This window comes from Crocuta crocuta, unplaced genomic scaffold (assembly GCF_008692635.1).
Source record: "Crocuta crocuta isolate KB4526 unplaced genomic scaffold, BGI_CrCroc_1.0 scaffold19, whole genome shotgun sequence".
Classification (NCBI taxonomy): domain Eukaryota; kingdom Metazoa; phylum Chordata; class Mammalia; order Carnivora; family Hyaenidae; genus Crocuta; species Crocuta crocuta.
Window position 1 is genome coordinate 995,482 of NW_027551565.1, and position 18,874 is coordinate 1,014,355.

Consider the following 18,874-nt stretch of genomic DNA (forward strand, 5'->3'; position numbering starts at 1 on the left):
TAAAGGGAAACTTCGAGCATTTTCATGGGGTTTACATTGATTATGAAGCCTCAATGTCTTTACTTGCTGTAGAGTAGCAAAATACATAATACTGGCGTTCCATTATGGAGAAGGAACAGATGCCACATTGAGAGCACTGAGTTGCTTATGCTAGCTGAAAGAGAAGGTACTCTTGCAATTTTAGGTTCCTTTGTGTCCCATGAGGAATAAACCAAAAAGACCAATTTGTGAGTCTCCTGTTAGCCTTCTTGATTGAATATCATAATGGGAAAGCCATTGGAATAATCATCATATCTTCAATATCTTGAGCTTAATGGATCCCATTTACTCATATTTTGGAATCTAGCAAATGAAATACTAGGTGTTTTGATGCTTATTTTTTATATGTAGTATTTTCTCTTTGTATATTCACTGCAATAGATGACCTTTACAAGTACTACTTACATATGTATTTATTACCCTTCCCCAACTAACAATTTGCATGGCTTTGAAAATCAATTTCTTAACATTTTCTTTTTCCTTCAACTTTCTTTCTCTTCTTTTCTATGGTGTGGTTTACCCATCTTTTCTATAATGTGGTTTTTCCCACTTGGCACGTCTTCCTGTCTCCTTCACTCACTTACAGGCTTCTGCATTTCTGCTCTCCCAGAAGGACTTTATCCCCATAATTAGGACTTTTGGATCTTTTCTTTTCCTTCTAATAATACCCGATGATTTAAACCTCCATCTTGCCTGCTTCTCCCAGATCCATGCCTGTGACTTCTCCAGTTAGTAATCTCAGCCATCTGGTTCCCAAATCTTTTCCTATAATGCATTCCCTTATTAGGAGGGACTTGATCCTTACATGCTTCTTTTGGAGAACTGCCATGTTTTCCTATATTGGTTTTAATTATGAATTTGGGGGTTTTTACAAAAAGGTTCTGCATGATAGCCCAGCTTGCTCTAGTTTTATTTCCGGTAGCTTTTAGATGAATTTTTTTTCATACCCTCATCATCAAATTCAGCAGCTTTCATTTTGTGGGTATTGATGTACTTGACATTTTCTTGTATTTAACTTACCTCTTATTCCATTTTAAATTTAAGGTCTTTGCCATTGTCTCAATGCCTTTATCTCCCTTATCTTTTCTACTCTTTGGTCTCTTTTTCATTTCTATAAAGCCCCAATCATTTGGCAGAGAGAATTACCATTGCATTATTCCCAAAGATCAAATTAGCAAAAATGTAAAATGCTATGGACTTGCCACAGTAAGTGCTCACTAAATATCTGCTAGTATTCTTGCTTATCTTGGTGACAACTCTGAAAAACCATACACCCAGAGCCACTTGGCTTAGCTTGCTCTATTTTAAAAAACAACTATTTATAAATTCTCATTATGTTCACTTTCCAATTTCACTTTAACTTGGATCTTCCTTATATTTTCCATATAAACATTATTTTTGCTCTTTTTGGTTTAATGGTTCTTATTACAACTTCTTGTATATATTATTGATGTATTTTCAAATTCTTTTTCCTTGTATTTTTAAATTTTATCTTCTTTGTCCTTTAAATAAATTAGAATATTCATTTTTCTTCTGAACCTTAATTTCTTTTTTTTTTTTACATTTCATTTAGGAGTGCATTAAAATACTATCTATCCATGCCATCTGCCATGTTGGCCTATTTCTGTCTGAAAGCTTCTACAGGGAATGCTGGGAAATAGTTTTTGCAGTAACTTAAAGGATAAGAGCTTTATCCTTTACTGTTATTGGAAAGAAAATTGTTTACCTGCTTCACAGTTTTTATTCTAAACTTAATTGATGCACCTTGATACCTCTTAAGGAAACTGGGCTCTTTTTGTCCCATTAGAGTGCCTCTTTGTATTTTAGATGCTAGTGGGTTAGTCATTCTTGTGTAGTAATGCCAATGGCCTTAGGTTTCTCTGCTTTGCCCTTTCAATGAAAGTCATGATATCCAGATACCATCAAGAAAATGTTAACATGTGTGTGTGTGTGTGTGTGTGTGTACTGCAGGAAGGCAGGATACAACCATATAGGGTCCCAATTTAAAATGTACATATAAATCTATATTCAAACAAAGGAAGAGGGGAAATCTCTGAATAAGTAGATTTGCCGTATAGTATGATGCCAAGGTTTGACATAGAGTATGATATTTTGCATCGTGTGTGTGTGTGACTTACTTGCATTATCTAATTTCTTCCCACAATAATCCTGTTCTTGGGGAATTGGTTAGAACATTTTCATTAGACATGAGGTACATTTTTAAAATGATCGAGTTTCCTTCTGTCATCATACTTGTTGTTCTAATAGTCTCCCATAAGCCAACAGTATGAGACAAATTCGGCTCAGCCAGACTGCAGAAGGAATTCAGCAGAAGCCTTTGAACCAGGAAAAGTTTCCTCTTTAAAAATGCCTTTGCATCACATAATTGTGGGATGTCGGTCTGACAATAATTAAATTCTCTTATTCTTTGGTGCTGTCACCATGGCATCAAGCCGCATCTTTCCCAATTACATTTTAGATTCTCTAATGGTAATCAATAATCCTTCCCCAACTTCCTTCCTTTGCAGTCATGCTTGCTTTTTTCCAGGTCTTTGTTTGTTTGTTTGTTTGTTTGTTTGTTTTGAAAGACAGGGAGTGAGCAGGGAAAGGACAGAGAGAGCACCATCAGCACAGAGCCAGACATGGGGCTCAATTTCAAGGAACCATGAGATCATAATCTGAGCTGAAACCAAAAGCCAGACACACAACTGACTGAGCCACCCAGGCATCCCTCTTTTTCCCAGGTTTTTATTTAAATTCCAGCTAGTTAACATACAGTGCAATGTTACTTTCAGGTGTAGAATTTAGTGATTCATCGCTTAAATACAACACTTAGAGCTCATCCCCCTCCATAATCTCCATCACTTATTTCACCTATCTTCCTCCCACCTCCCCTCGGGTAACTGTCAGTTTGTTCTCTATAGTTAACATTCCATTTCTTGATTTGCCTCTCTTTGCTCCCCTATGTTCATTTGTTTTGTTTCTTAAATTACACATATGACTGAAATCATACAGTATTTGTGTTTCTCAAACTTACTTTGCTTAGAATACTTTCTAACTCCTTTCATGCCATTGTAAATGGCAAGGTTTCATTCTTCTTTATGGCTGAATAATATTCTTGTGTGTGTGAGTGGTATATACACACACCACATCTTTATCCACTCCTCAGTTGATGGACATTTGGTTCTTTGCATAATTGGGCTCTTGTTGATAATGCTGCTATAAATATCGGGGTGCCTCTATCCCTTCAAATCAATATTTCTGTATCTTTGGGTACGTACCTAGTAGTGCAATTACTAGGTAGTTCTAGCTTTGGAACTGCCATACTGTTTTCCAGAGTGGCTACACCAGTTTGCATTCCCACCAGCAGGGTAAGAGTGTTCCCCTTTCTCAGCATCTTGGCCAACAGTTATTGTTGTTTCTTGTGTTACTTTTAACCATTCTGATAGGTGTCAGGTGGTATCTCCTTGTACTTGGGATTTCCATTTTCCTTATGATGAGTGATGTTAATCAACTTTTCATATATTTGTTAGCCATATAGATGTCATCTTTGGAAAATGTCTATTCATGTCTTCTGCCCATTTTTTAACTGGATTATTGACATGTCTGATAAAGGGTTAGTATCCAAAATATATAAAGAACTTACAAAACTGCTTCTTTCTATAATACATGTGCACATACATACATACATGCTTTTCATTTCAGACTGCTCTGTAATCCATCTTCTGACACTTTGAGTTATTTTCATTACATATTGTGACTTTAGGTTCTAATTTATACAAACCTGTAGGAAGTTTATCAATCCTTGAAAGTTTTTGATGAACTTTTCTTTTATCATTAACTCCTTTTCTCTGCCTCCTCCTCCTTTCTACTTCTCCTCCTGTCTATCATTGCCCAAAGATTTTCACCTCATTTCCTGATATCTCCTTATACCACCATATGCCACATTCCTCATATTCTAATTTTCTCATATCACCTCTTAACATATTAACATATTTAATATTGTATATTTCCATCTTTGGGGTGTTACATTCATTTTCTTCAGTCTTGACCTCCATGAGAAAAAATACACCAGTTCACTTTCCTTCCTCACATGTTACCTCTAAGAATCTCTAACCAAGATGGTATTTTGTGAGGTAAAGAGAGTTTGTCTTCTCTCCTCATACACTAGCTGGACCTCTTGGTTATCACATCTACTCTGTTTCACTTTGCCTTTTGTCTTCTGTGACCAGAATGGCAACTGCATTAGTTCCTCCAACTGCCTATGCATATTCCATGCCCTTTCCTTCTCTTAGAGCCCCACATTTTGTTCCTGCACTTATTATGAGCAGATGTTCCCAGCTTAGTTCTTTCATTTCCCCTTTCATTGATTATAACATAGCATATAACAGCATAACATATAGCATGCTCTTGGGTGAATGCTATAAAGATGATTTCCATGAAAGCATGATTATATGTATACAATTCTTTTTGTTTTTTAATAACTAAGGGCATCAACCTTATGATCCATCCCTAAACCACTTTTCTTTAGTTTCTGAACACAAATTTCATGACTTGTTAAGTCTATCTTTAGCAAAACCCTGAGTGTCCCCATGCGGATAATAATCTTTGGCTGTCTCTCAATGAAAAGTACTTGGTCAGGATTTAAGCTCCACCTCCCCTTGCCACAGTGGTCTTTCACACATACATTTTCCAATCCAAACCCTTACCAGTCTGCCACTTTGACTGGAGATGCTAATCTTTCATGGTATCTTGCTAAAGTAAATTATTACACATCCCACAGCCAAAATTTCATGCCTATGGAGAATGAACAGAGCTTTTATCCATGACTGGTTAATGCAATCACCACAAAGTTTTTCCAGCCTTGCTTCCCGCTTTCTCCCGAGGCACTCATTCTCTAAACCAAATTCAATTTCTCTGCTGCTCTGAAGCACATGTCAACGTTCTTATTTCTGGGGACTCTCAAATGACTGCAGATATGTCCCTTGGGTTTTTCCCAACTGAATTAATAATTAGGGTCCCAGTAGCAATTACCATGCCTGCAGACTGGTTTCCATGATAGAAGCAGACCCTCATAATTTATCTTTGATTGAAAGAAGACTTCCAAAGATTTTCCTTTCTTTTGTATGTTTCACATGTTTAGTGAAGACAAAAATAAACGGCACAGCCATGCTTTTCCGCTTTCTGCCTCCTTATTTCTGCTCAGGTCCTCCATTGGCTCTGTAGATCTTCACTTGGGTGCTTTCATTGATAGGTAACTATCTCTTTCGCCGTGAAAGCAGGAGGCGCCCAGTACCTGCTCTCACCAGTCGTGGAGCAGGGTCTTCTCCATGAGGCTCTGCATGGCCATAGGCACAACCCTTCAGCTTGAGACTTTGGAGTTGCCTGTCAGATTTGCCTTTCCTGAAACCCCCTATTTTCCTCTCTCTCCTTTTCTACCCACCAATCACATGCATGGTGATACTGCATTGTATACCAGAGATAATTTCATGACTCAGTAGCATCCTCTCTGCCCATATAGCCCCTCCTAAGAGAAGTGATTTATCTCTCTCTTTCCTTGGAGTCTGTCAATTACCCCTGGAGGCAAGCTCTAGTCACTCGGCCTCTCCCTTCTCCCCCAGGCCAAAGTGAAGTAACTGGACCATGTCAGTTCACATTCTTTCCCCAGGAATTTACCATTGGAAATAATCCTAGGCCGTGAATGTACATTTTGAGTTATGTCTACATAGGAAAAAAAAAAAAAGTTATCACCAGAGAAAGGGAAGTAAAGGAGGAGGGAAGGCTAAGAAAAGCAAGTGGTTGAATAAAGACAAGGAACAGAGACTCCATAGCTTTGGATAAGTATAAAATGGGCAAAATCCCTGATTTTTAAGTTCCTATGCCCACTTCCATGTAAAGCTCATACTCCTGTACCCTTCCCATGGAATCATAGCTGGTTTTAGTGGATTTGGTTTCTTATGTTCAAATGCCCCCTTATTAAGATCTGTCCCGTAAGGTAAAAATAATGAGGGTATTATAAGTAATGACTAAAGCTCATACTCCTGTACCCTTCCCATAGAATCATAGCTGGTTTTAGTGGATTTGGTTTCTTTCATTCAAATGGCCCCTTACTAAGATCCATCCCTTAAGGTAAAAATAATGAGGGTATTATAAGTAATGACAATCCTAATGAGAGCATTTATTGTGCATTCACTATGTACTAGGCACAGTCCTCAACACTTTATATACATGATCACATTCTCATAGATACCTGTGGTATAGGCGTTCCTTGATAGGAACATTGACACAAGACAGGTTTGGCCTTGTGTCTGGCTGCACAGCTGTTAAGTGGCCTTAACTGACCTTACCTAGTTCTGTCTGTACAAAAACACATGTATGAGCTAATACATAAAAAGGCATTCCAAACATGACCTGGTCCATGTATGCCACAGTTGAAGGTTGCTAACCCCTTTAGGTGTTTTAGTCATTGGATGGGAGCAGCCACAGTGGGAAATGGGCATGGCAAAGAAATGTCATGCAGGTTCATATAAAATAGTCTGCTACCCCAACTACAGTGGCTGAATGAAGAGTTTAGACCTGAAAGGTAACTTGTTATAAATGCAATCCTGGGCTCCACCCCACACCTAAAATTGTATTTTATAAGGTTCCCCAAAGGGCCTGTATGCACATTCAAGTTAGAGATACTGTGCTAAGAGACTCATAGTAAATGTTGTCAATGACCTACGCTAGTATTTTATCGATCTGGTTACCAGAATTTTGAGTCTGGTAGGCAGTTTCTAGGTTAAATGTTAAGTACAGTATCAGGTGTATAGAACTGAAACTGAAAGATGAAAATCAGAACTAATGCAAAATTTCAAGGTTCTGCTAAAACACTGATATTGAAAACATAAGACTTGATCAAGAAGTAACTATTTCTCCACCTGAAGCCTTAGTTAATCTTTTCTGGTTCTTTGTCAGCTATAACAACTGTTTCTTTATTGGCTTTTATTTTATTCCATTTTATTGTTATAGACAGGGATGGGTCTATTTCACCTGATTATGTTGACTCATTGGATGCTTTCTTTGGCCACCCAGATATCTTTACAGAAAAGTGTCCAAAGTCTGGTTTGTTGTAAGATAATTCTTTGGGCTAAGCTCAGCCCGCCAGCCTTTCTACAGGAATCTAAACTAAGAGATTATTTAAAAGGATACAGTGCTCATCTACTTAACATTGGTTGACACTTTTGACTGTGACTCGTGAAAACTTACTAACTTTGCAGAATTCCAAATTGGAAAATCTGAAATATAAGTGTCAATGGCCGCTATTAACTTTAATCTTGAAAAGAGTATTAATACCCAGGACATAATGGAGAGCCCAGAAGTGAGCACATGGAAGATGTGACTTAACATGAGAAAAATGGCTATTTCCTGACTTTTACACAGGAGTTTCATTTACCTGTTTGGAATTTAGCTTATATACTGAAAGTGTGGACATACCAGAAGTCAAAAATTTATGACAGATATAATAGTAAACTTTCAAATAATGTCCCATTCTTAGCCTTTGTGCTACCATGAAAACCCTTCATAAGTTCATCATTATGGTATAAGATTTCAGATACGGGTAACTGGTGCTGAAGACATTTGTGCACCCGCAGGCTTTTTGGACATGGCCCTTGGGAAACCAGAGAGGTCAGAGACAAAAAGAGCAAAAGGATTATTTGTCAGAGAAGGATAATTAGAGAAAGACTGAGGCGACAAGCCCAGACTGGAGTCTTTTATTCTGGATTTAATGAAAATTATTTTTAAAATATTAAACAGAACCTGGGACTAGGGCTTCATATGAATGGGGATAAGGGAAGTGAATATGAAAGAAGTGAATATCGGAAAGCAGTTCCCTTGAATACTCCCAACTTCTGGGAGCAAACTACTTTCCCCAGGATGGAAGATTTATTTTGTAGGTTCTTGCAAGTGGTAAGACCCGGATGGAAAACCTGGCTCTATGTCCTCTACCAAGGGGGCAGACATTCAATAGAGACATGACTCTGACCACAAGATGAGGTAGGCTACGGCTTCTCCCCACCTTCCAGACGCCTCCATCCACACCTACCCATATTAAAAGCTAAATAATTGAAAAGCAGTGCTCTGAGATTTTCAAAGGTCTCCACCCAGATTAGTCCACGTACTTTGCTTTCTATTCTTCCTCCTCCTCCCTCTCTCCTCTGTCTTTCCTTAGGTCTCTCTGGTCTCTTGTTCTCTCCTCATACCAACCTTGGAACAACCCAGCTGCTCTCTGTTCTGTGTCCTATACCCTTGCTGTGATTTTTTAATGAAATATATTTCAGGAACTCTACTGACAAGCACATAACTTATAGAAGCAGCCAGTCCCTCCCCAGCACAGGACAATCCTTTCATTTTTCCTCAGTGTGCTTTTTTCCACTTCTATTCTACCATAGCCCCCTCCTCCGGCTTCACTGGAAGATGTCAGTGGTGAATGCCTTACACTTTGTCCTTCTATTTCTTTCTCCTGTCTTCTTGGGGAACAAAAAGGTCTTTCCTAAGGTGTATCTAAGAGACACCTGAATGACTCAATTTGGGCTCAGGCCATAACCTCAGTGTTTGGGAGTTCAAGCCCCGTCTAGGGCTCTGCATTGATCGTTCAGAGCCTGCTTGTGATTCTCTCAAAAAAATTAAAAACAAAAAAGCGATCACATCTTAGTTACTATACTTAAAAGAATCTCTTAGAGGATTATCTTATCCCCCAATCAGGGTCTCATTGGCTCTTACCTGTAAAATCTTAACAGTTGTCCTGCCCCCAAATTAGATGAAGCATTTTTAGTATTGTTTAATAAAATCTCCCATTTCTTGGCTTCAACTTGAAAGTTGGAGGATTTTCTATTTTGTGCTTAGAACCTTCTGACGCTTGTAGCCTTCAGTTAAAATCTTTTCACTGATCTTTCCATCCTCAATGATTGTCAGATAATCTGTGACTTTAAGAAAGAGAAGAGATTCCTTAATGATAGTTATGAGACGCTGTCAACACAGAAAAGGCAGCCTTTTTGGTTGAGTCTGAGACTCAACAGATCTGGCTTCTCCATCAATGTCTGCCTGTCTTATTTCGTATATAAATTGTTGGCTGTTTTTTAAAAACCTAAGCAAAGAAGTGTAACACTTGGGAAACTTCCAAAATACTTTATTATTAGTTTTCTCTCTTAGAAGGCTTCTGGGAATATCTCTTTATCTGTTCAGTCACTACCCTGTACATGTAGGTATTTCATCACAGAATAGCAGTCAAATGTATGGGCTTTGGGGAAAGATGGCTTGGGTTTAAATCAGTTTCTACTGTGTGACTATGAGTGAGTTGCTTGACCTCTCTTTGTTTCAACATTTAAAGGATAGGCACCCAATTGTCACTTACAGAAAAATTTTTAAGAATTGAAGCTCAAGATAATTCTTATTAGGTATGTATAGTGCTGACTATATAAGTATTATTGCTATTATGTCATTATATAGCTATGCCCTTTGCATTTCTAACTACATTGTAAATCCTTGGAATCCAGGTATTTGTACTCATCATATACAACATAAATTTATACCAAATGTTTCAGGCAAGTCACTTAAAGCTATGGAAAGAATATGCTCCATATCTTTAAGGCATTCATAATTGGTATTAAAGAATCCATAAATATTAACATGGGTTTTAGAGTTATTTTTTCCCCACATTAAATCTAGTTCCATGCATTACAAATAGAAAGTTAAAGTCAACAAACAATAACTTGAATATGTATATTTTAAATCAGAACTTGTAGGAATAATTTATAAACATGTAGTTAGATATGCCAAGTGCAAAAGCAGTATTTATAACATTTCCATTTTGGATGTAATTTTTAAAAAGTCTGTGTTGTGCATTTAAGACAACCATCTCCTAGTCAAGTACTTAATGGGATTTGGACCAACTGTACATTTCAAAACACATTATGACTGTAACGCATTTGAAACAGACTTTAAGTGAGGTTACATATTGCTTATGTTGAAATTTAAAATGCAAAGGAGTTAGGCCCTATTGAGTACCAATGGAATTCTTAATACTTTTCTTTGCTTCTCTCTTAATAGAATACCATCCCAGCCTAATCAAACACATGAAAATGTTTCATGTTAAGCCTCAGAATTATAGAATCATACAGTTTAGAGACTGGAGTGAAAAAATAAAAGATAAATCCACCCCCCTGATTTTATAGATGAGAAAACTGAGGCCTGTAGCATTCCTTTCGAATTAAGACTGTTTTCAAAACAACATTCATGCCCCTTGAGTTATTTACTCTAGTTTTGTCATTTATTTTCATGCTGTTTCCATTGACCACAACTCAGAAGAGCAGATGGTCCTTTCTATATGTGTTCCTCCAGAGGACCAGCTGACTCTTGTGGGGAATTTCCCTTTGTGGTATCAGAGCCAGGGGCTAGTGGTTTTCCTTTGAGTATTTTTTAAGACAACACTATCATGTAACATCTGGGACCAGAAAGAAATCTTTATGGTATATATTTTACAGATCTTTTCTGAGACGAAAAATGAAAATCTAAAAAGAAAAGACATTGTTAATATTTCACATATATTGTTAATTAGTAAAATTGCCAAGAAGTACTAGATTCCAATCCTGTGTGAACCCATGTACTTGAAAAGTTAGTAATTCATTTTCCAATTACACTTAAATATAATTTTGAAGTGCATTGTTTAAAGATTTGATACACTCAAGCCATGAAAAGGAGGTTTTCAATAGGTGTGATATTTAACGAAGTCCCAACCTCCAGTGCTAAGGTATTTACAAGGGCTCGTTGTGACTAATCACTTGCACTTAAAGGAACAGGATTGGTCATAAAACCCCCCAAATCATACCTGAATCACTTTGGAGTTGTAATTGGCCTTTACGTCTATCTATAGAAAGCTGTACTTAATATTTAATTTACTTCTAAAGCAATAGTGTGCAGCCTATGGTATTTAAACTTACTGGGCAAGTGGAGGATTTGGGGAGCTTGTGTTGTCCGGACGTGGTAGGAATCAAGATAAATCGCGCAAAGCAATGTGAAATACTGATCTGCTTACAGGGCCCTTTTAGAAATGAGGTTACCAATAAGCTCAGTTGATTACAATTGGGTTAATGTCAAAATACTGAAAGAAACCCGTAAAAAGCAGGCTAGAAGGACAGAAAGACTCTCCCCACCCCCCCTCCGAACTCTTCCTCCTCCTAAAGCTCTCACGCTTGGAATAGCAGGTTCCAGCAAGTGCCTGGAATCTGGTCTCCGAGAAGACAGGAGCGCTGCCACAGCAGGGCGTTCCCAGCTGCGGACTGCTGGCTGCTTGCAACCGGCAGACACCTGGCGCGGTGCTTCAGGGCTCTGGAGACTTCAGTGTTGGACCCACGGACTCTCGGGCCATACCCATACGCAAAGGCTGCGAGCAGGCAGAAGGGTTTCCTGTGTGTCAGCAACTTCACTTTGCCGGATAGCTGGCGGAAGAGCAAAGGAGCACTCACGGGCCAATCGCTCCCCGGCAGCCGGACCCGTGCGCCCCCTCGCCCTTGCGGCTGCTGCGGAGGGGCAGAGGCTGAGCGCGCGCGGTCACGGTCAAGAGCTCGGTAGAAGACCCTTCTGGCTCCAGGTGGACGCCCTGAAAAGCGCTGGCTAACCACCGGTCTGGCTCCTCCGAGGCACGCCCCTAGCCGCCTGGGAGCGGACTCACCCGGGTGCCCAACTCCGCCCACCCTCGCGGGGAGCCAGCCTGCCCCCTGCACTCACCCGAGCGGGGCTCTGAGCTGCGCGGAGGCTGAACACAACACGATCCAGAAGCGCACGGGTGTGCAGTGACGCGCGCGCTCCGATGGCCCCCAGAGGCTGAGCGAGAGCAGCCGAGGGGCCGCAGAGGAAGCGGCGCGGGCCCCTGAAATGAGCTGCTTGTTTGCAAGGTAGGGAGAAGGAAGATACCTAAACCAACTTGATCTCTGGGGAAAGAGGGCTGGGGAGCGCCTCTCTCCGGCCTGAGTGCCGCCGCTGCGAGTTTGGCTCCACCTCCAGCACACACTTTGAGCTCTCCGGTGCTTACTCGCTGCACCCCGGGAAAGCGCCGTCAGAAAGTTGTCGGTGCCCCACGCGCCCTACTGCGTGACCTCAGCACGGTGGCCGGACGGGGAAGTTGGTGGCCGGGCCGGCAGCCCAGCTTGGTTTCGGCGGCGGGGCAGATTTCATGGCCCGCAGGGCCGGAGCGGGTGTGGGCGAGCCCGTGTGTGCCCCCTCCGGTGGGGATCCCGGGCGCCCGCTCCCTTCAGCTCGCACGCTTTTCCAATGCTCTGTGCCCCTTGTGCCGCCGCCACCGTCTCACCGCTGCCTGCCCCTAGGAGCCGCCGCGTAAGTCTGGGAGGAGAGAATGACCGAGGTGCCGTGGCCGGCTGTCCCCAACGGGACGGACGCTACCTTCCTGGCCGGCCCGGGCTTGCCCTGGGGCAATAGCACGGCAGCCTCCACGGCCTCGGTTGCGTCCTTCACTTGCTCGCTGACCAAGACGGGCTTCCAGTTCTACTACCTGCCGGCGGTCTACATCTTGGTGTTCGTTGTCGGCTTCCTGGGCAACAGCGTGGCCATCTGGATGTTCGTCTTCCACATGAAGCCGTGGAGCGGCATCTCCGTGTACATGTTCAATTTGGCCCTGGCCGACTTCTTGTACGTTCTCACTCTGCCCGCGCTCATCTTCTACTACTTCAACAAGACGGACTGGATCTTCGGGGATGCCATGTGTAAGCTGCAGAGGTTCATCTTCCACGTGAACCTGTACGGCAGCATCTTGTTCCTCACCTGCATCAGCGCGCACCGGTACAGCGGCGTGGTGCACCCGCTCAAGTCTCTGGGCAGGCTCAAGAAGAAGAAGGCGGTCTACATCAGCGTGCTGGTGTGGCTCATCGTGGCGGCGGGGATCTCTCCCATTCTCTTCTACTCGGGTACCCAGGTCCGGAAAAACAAAACCACCACCTGCTACGACACCACCTCAGACGACTACCTGCGAAGTTACTTTATCTACAGCATGTGCACGACCGTGGCCATGTTCTGTGTCCCCTTGGTGCTAATTCTGGGCTGCTACGGATTAATTGTGAGAGCTCTGATCTACAATGACCTGGACAACTCGCCTCTGAGGAGGAAGTCCATTTACCTGGTGATTATTGTACTGACTGTTTTTGCTGTCTCCTACATCCCTTTCCATGTGATGAAAACGATGAATTTGCGGGCCCGGCTGGATTTTCAGACACCAGAAATGTGTGCTTTCAATGACAGGGTTTATGCCACTTACCAGGTGACCAGAGGTCTAGCAAGTCTCAACAGTTGTGTGGACCCCATTCTCTATTTCTTGGCAGGAGATACTTTCAGGAGGAGACTGTCCCGGGCCACCAGGAAAGCTTCCAGAAGAAGTGAGGCGAACTTGCAATCCAAGAGTGAAGACCTGACCCTCAATATTTTATCTGAGTTCAAACAGAACGGAGATACAAGCTTGTGAAGATGCAAGAGCCACCGAACACCCAACTTTTGTAACATGGTAGGATGCTCAAAAGAGCCACGTGCTTTTTTTCCCCTTTAAGTGTCTAGTAAGTTTGAGAAAATTCAGTCCGAGAGAGGAGTAATTTAAAAAACCAAGAAAAAAAGTAGAAACCCGCACCCCTGCACTTAGTGTTCACTTTCAAGGCCTCCCTTTCTTACTGGAAGTATGTAAAACACAATTATGCTCTCCTAGTTAAACATTTACTTTCTCATCTGCCCTTAAAATGTACAAGCTTTTGTGTTTAAAGTGCACTGAGGATGAGAGCTATTTTGATATTAACAATTTCTCTAAGAGAACTGCTCCCTTGAAACTGAGTTGTCCGTAATTCATAGTAGGAACAAGCTGAAACTCCACACTCTCAAAGTAAAAGTAGTAGAGCAAAAATACTAAACTCAACCCATTCCATTTCAGATGAAGAGATCTCAGCTGGGTGTCCCTCTGGTCCTCAAAGCATAGGTGGTAGGGGCTGAGTTTCTTTGGAGAATTGAATAACAAAGTCAGTTCATTTAAAAAAAACCTAAAAAGTGATTATTTCCCAGTGACTTCTAGAAAACTTGCGGACAGTTAGCTGCTAACTGTGTGGTGGTGGTAGGAGCCTGCATAAAGGAGCTTACAGGTAAATTGCTTTGGGAACAATCAAAGTTCGTGTACCTTCCTTGTTCTTTATCACAGGAAGTCTGAGCTCACCGTGTTTACATTTATTTGCACCGCTGTTGTGCAATGCCTTAGGAGTTTGTGTTCCAGGACAAATGCTCACTCATAGCTGTAAAAACGATGTAAAAAAATCACAGATAAATTGCAGACCGAGGTTGAGGAATGCTGGACAAGGGGGTGATGATATTATCAGAGGGAGAATCGTTGACAGTCATTCACAATGCAACGTTGTAAACCTATTCTCAAGTGTAGGAGGCAACTAGGAGTGAGGAAAAGGCAACTTTTCTTTCTTTCTAGAGAAGACTATTTTAGAATCAGCACTTGCCTTTAAATGGTGTAAAGGCCCTTTTTTGCTTCTAAAAATATTGGGAAACACTAAATGTAATATGAAAAAAAAAAAGGCAGCAGACTGTACAGTTTGTGTTGATAGAATGAAAAGCTTTAATTCTTTAATGGATCTTATATCCTCATATTTATAGGGGACAGGGAAACACAGAATTCAATCTATGGGCTATCTAAGGTACCACGGCACTGAAAAGTTGTGGAAACTACAAATCAGACTAATAGTTCAAGAGAAGATTACTGGGCAGTTGTTTGTTTTATTTCCTCTGCCAGGCACAAATGAAAACTCAGTGAAACGCTTCAGTAATTTTCGTACGTTTTCAACGCATATCGAATTTCAATGAATAGTGAATATTGCATTTCTAGCCACTGAATCAGTCAAATTTTGATGGCGAATAGTAAGATGAGGGAAACAACTTCTAACTCGTAACAGATCTAGTATGGAAGGAATTTCTGTCAAAATTAGCCTCAATGAAAGCCAGCCTTAGAGCTTGCAAGTGTTGGTGGAAGAACTTGTTTGAAAGCACTTTGTATGTATAGTCATTTGGAGGCTGTCTTAAGGCAAGAAGCGGTGGTAAGTAGGGACAGAACAATCAGGGCTTGATTTCAGTTCTTCTAGTGTAGGAGTGGCCTGTGGATTTGTGAGACCTTCATAGACTTGCTTCAGTGTATCCAGTCTCTGGCCACTAACATCTGTGGAGAAAAGCAGTGTTAAGCATGTGTTCAGGTTAATGCACAGAAATACAGGCGCCCTATCAAAAAGAAATCAGGTAGATATCTTACCTCCCCTGACCCATTTTGAGGAAAGTCATTACAGTTCTCTTGGTTAGGGTCCTCCAAAGCATTCACTGAAAGAAAAGGTATAAAACACATCATTACTGTAGTATCCCTGCCAAGCATCATGGTCAGTGACACAAGATTCATATCCCTACACTGACCAAGATGGAAATTGCAAAGCCTGTACCATCCTTGAGCTCACAAGCTAAAGATATGCATTTGTACAGTATTGCCTCACCATTCACTGCAGTTTTCTTTCTTTTAGGTCTTGGGATGCCAGTACATGTTCCACACACTGCTTCAGCTCCCAGAGAGCTTTCTTTTGCGGTGTGGACCCAGTGAGGTGGCCCGTGCCTACAAATGTCCTTTCACTTCTTGTTTTTTTCCAGTGTTTCCTCTTCAAACATCACATAGTGGACAATGATAACCTGTGAATGCATGCCAAATAGTAACCTTCCAGGTGCAAAGAGGTCCCTGAGAAGAGTCTGTCCTAACGGTTCAGACATACAGAGGGTCAAGATGAAACAGTGATCCATTGGCTAGAGACCTGATAATGCAATGATGTAAGTAGGTATTTCAATAGTAAAGGCAGAAATCTGTTGGTGTTTGGATGAAAGCACTGCTAGAATTATAGAACTTACCAGTTAACTAAACTTCACACCACAAAACTATTTTAATGCCAAGTTCAAGGTAGTTTATGGCTCACTGACTGGCATCTTTGACTCTCTAAATATCACTGTGTACACATGGATTAAAATGATAAAAACACAGACCAGGAAGAGATCTAGCCGAGAGTAGGATTCAGAGTTAAAAACATGGTATTGCCACTCAGCCAACTGTGGAACTCTCGACCCATTCAATACTACTCTCCATTGGATTAAAAAAGTTGGATGACCTCCATCTGTTAGGACCTCAGGCGATGTGGTAAAGCATGAAAACTGCACACAGCCAGAGATGCATGAAATCTGCTACTGTATTTTCCAGGACTCTTCGATTCCAGTCCTTGGCTAAAAATTCTCACAAAGTTCACCAATCATGATGTGGACCTATGACCCATAAGTTTTCTCAGTCTACTCCGAACAGTACAGTAAACTGCCTTTGGATGCAAGAGATGTCGTGCTTAGAGCAGCTGGCATTGGACTAGTGAAAATAAAGATATGTAAGTAGTTAGCAATCTCCTGGGGCTTTAACTTAGCTGGGCAGATTGCAACTAACATCGTATTTATTGATGAAGCTCACAGTCCTTCAGTTGTACAGATTGAAAAACTTTCTGAAAGAACAAATATGCTGATGTAAATTATATTTATTATGATGTATAGTATGTCACACTAGTGTATTTTACATAACATGTTACATAGATAAAATTAATTATTCTATATTATGCTTTTCAAATGTCAGTATCTTGAAATGTCTGTCTTAAGATTTTGATCTAAAATATGAATGTTTGGTTAATTGTCTCTAGAAATGCTTTTGCATGTTTACCTTTTCACTTAGGATTCTATATATAGACACAATTGGATGTCAAACCATCATCAGCTCAACAGTAAATACAAAATCCCTTTGCCAGACTAAGTCTGTATTGTCTATATTTTATATGACATAGAAAAGTTTATATGGTCTTTAAAAAACATTTGGAATTGTGCCCCCAAATATGGTTGAAGCTTCCATTTCCAAAGCAAAACCTTGTTCTAAATTCAGAGTAGACCTTACATTTTAGAAGTCAGGAGGAATGGGCATTATAGATACATCAGAACTTAAGGAAAACCTAGGGAGAGAAAAAGGCAGCTGGTGCAGTCAGTTACTGTCCTCAGTTCTGCTTACATTTTTGTGTTGTGTTTCTTCTTAAGGTGAAATAGTGTAATCTTACTTTGAGATGGAGTTTCTAAGTAACACACTACCAGCAAGTTCAAGACTGCTATTTTAATGTTTTAGGTGTTCAGTTGGTAACTTGAAGTTCAAGTTTTATAGTGATAACTGTATATGATTTGGCTGCTGAATTGTTATAATTTTTTATTATGTTGTGCATTGTATCACACATCATTACAAATTGACATGAAGGGGAATATATGTTACATATCAAAATTTGTGACTTTGAATTCTAGTATGTTTTAGTGTTTTTGCAAAAATGTTTATTTTTATATTATGTGTGGTTTTAATAGAGTTGAACTAGATTTCTTTGTGATTAGTAGTTTCATTGAATGAGCAGTATGGAAACAGTGTTACTTGACATTTTGAGCCTTCTCAGGTTTATCTAAATCAATGGTAGTTTAACAAAGTCCAGACTAATTGTATGTAATTGTTTTTAACAAAAGGAATGTATATTTCCTGTAAGTTTGCATGCATGAATGTACAATATTTTGTGTTTGTGCATTTGTCTAAGGCATGCAGCCAGCTTCGTATCTGCTATTTATAATAGGAAAGCTTTGATATGAGCACGATCATCAGAATTGTACCTACTTTAGACAATTAAAACTGAAAAAGTCTCAATAAAATATGAAATGTGATTGGACAGCTTCCATCTTCTTATAGTGTTTGTTAGTACCCCTAAGTTTCACCAAATTTTGCCATATGCTATTCTGCGTGACACAGTTTGTATTTCTTCAGGTGTGGCCTTAGGGAAATGTTAAAGAATTCTGATGTAGGTGGGGCACCTGGGTGGCTCCAGTGCGTTAAGTGTCTGCCTTCAGTTAAGGTCATGATCTCACAGTTCGTGGGTTTGAGCCCTGCATCAGGCTCTGTGCTGATGGGCTCACCAGCCCAGAGCCTGGAGCCTGTCTTGGGATTCTGTGTCTCCTTCTCTCTCTCTCTCTGGCCCTCCCCTGCTCATGCTGTCTGTCTCTCTCTCAAAAATAATAAATAAAACATTAAACATTTTTTAAAAAAAGAATTCTGATATAGGATAATTTACAAGATTATTTGGCATTGTGACAAATACTATTTTCATACTAGTGTTTAAATGGTAGCTGTAATCTTTTCTCCTTTAATTTTTAATCCGTGGAAGTGATAATACTGGTAATTCTTTGTGGTTTCTGCTTATCCATTAGCTTTTATTGCCTGTATCTTTCCATTTTATTAAAATATATATCTAATCTTGTGTAGTGAAAAAGCGTATTATGGAATGGAAGCATGCTTAAACCATTACCTCTTTTCCCTCGGTGGAGAAGGTAACTGCACTTTTCTGGTCATCTGCTGAGACAGGCGCCCTGTCACAGAATCCTGTGGGGAGAAGGGCACAAATCACTTGCAGCCCTTAAGGTATAGTTTTGACTCCTTAATTAGCTATACTGCTATACTAGAATCTTCCCTTATTAAAATCAGCTAGGTAGAGTTTTGTGGGTGTGTATGCTTATTTAGTGCATACGCAGAAATAATAATACAGATAGTCATTTTTTCTGATACAACAATTTACCATAAAGCTGTAAGAATGTTTGGATTTTCAAAGCCACTTTGGGATTAGAGTCAGAGAACCTTCATTCTCTGCAAGTAAATATTACTGCTTTCAAATTCTTT

The 18,874-nt window shown here is 40.4% G+C and overlaps 1 protein-coding gene and 1 long non-coding RNA gene across 7 annotated transcripts in view; one reads left to right on the forward strand and one right to left on the reverse strand.

Moving 5' to 3' along the window:
- Positions 1-11,202: 11,202 nt before the first annotated feature.
- Positions 11,203-17,868, forward strand: P2RY1 (purinergic receptor P2Y1). 3 transcript variants are annotated; one of them, XR_013331572.1, is made up of 3 exons: positions 11,205-13,588; positions 15,630-15,927; positions 16,349-17,868. XR_013331572.1 is itself a non-coding variant. In XM_077750103.1 (2 exons), exon 1 carries the CDS (start codon positions 12,431-12,433, stop codon positions 13,547-13,549), a length of 1,119 nt encoding a protein of 372 aa, XP_077606229.1. In that variant the 5' UTR covers positions 11,203-12,430; the 3' UTR covers positions 13,550-13,588; positions 15,754-17,868. The 3 variants fall into 3 exon arrangements, 2 of the variants coding, with proteins under 2 accessions (XP_077606229.1, XP_077606228.1); XM_077750103.1 differs by having other exon boundaries at positions 11,203-13,588; positions 15,754-17,868; XM_077750102.1 differs by having other exon boundaries at positions 15,630-17,868.
- The window catches only part of LOC144219996 (uncharacterized), a 58,506-nt gene continuing 53,845 nt past the window's right edge, over positions 14,214-18,874 (reverse strand). For all 4 annotated transcript variants that reach the window (XR_013331574.1, XR_013331577.1, XR_013331575.1 and 1 more), the window contains 3 exons: positions 18,507-18,580; positions 15,371-15,435; positions 14,214-15,280 (listed from right to left, as the gene is read on the reverse strand). This is a non-coding gene — a long non-coding RNA (uncharacterized LOC144219996). The remainder of the gene's footprint in view (positions 15,281-15,370; positions 15,436-18,506; positions 18,581-18,874) is intronic.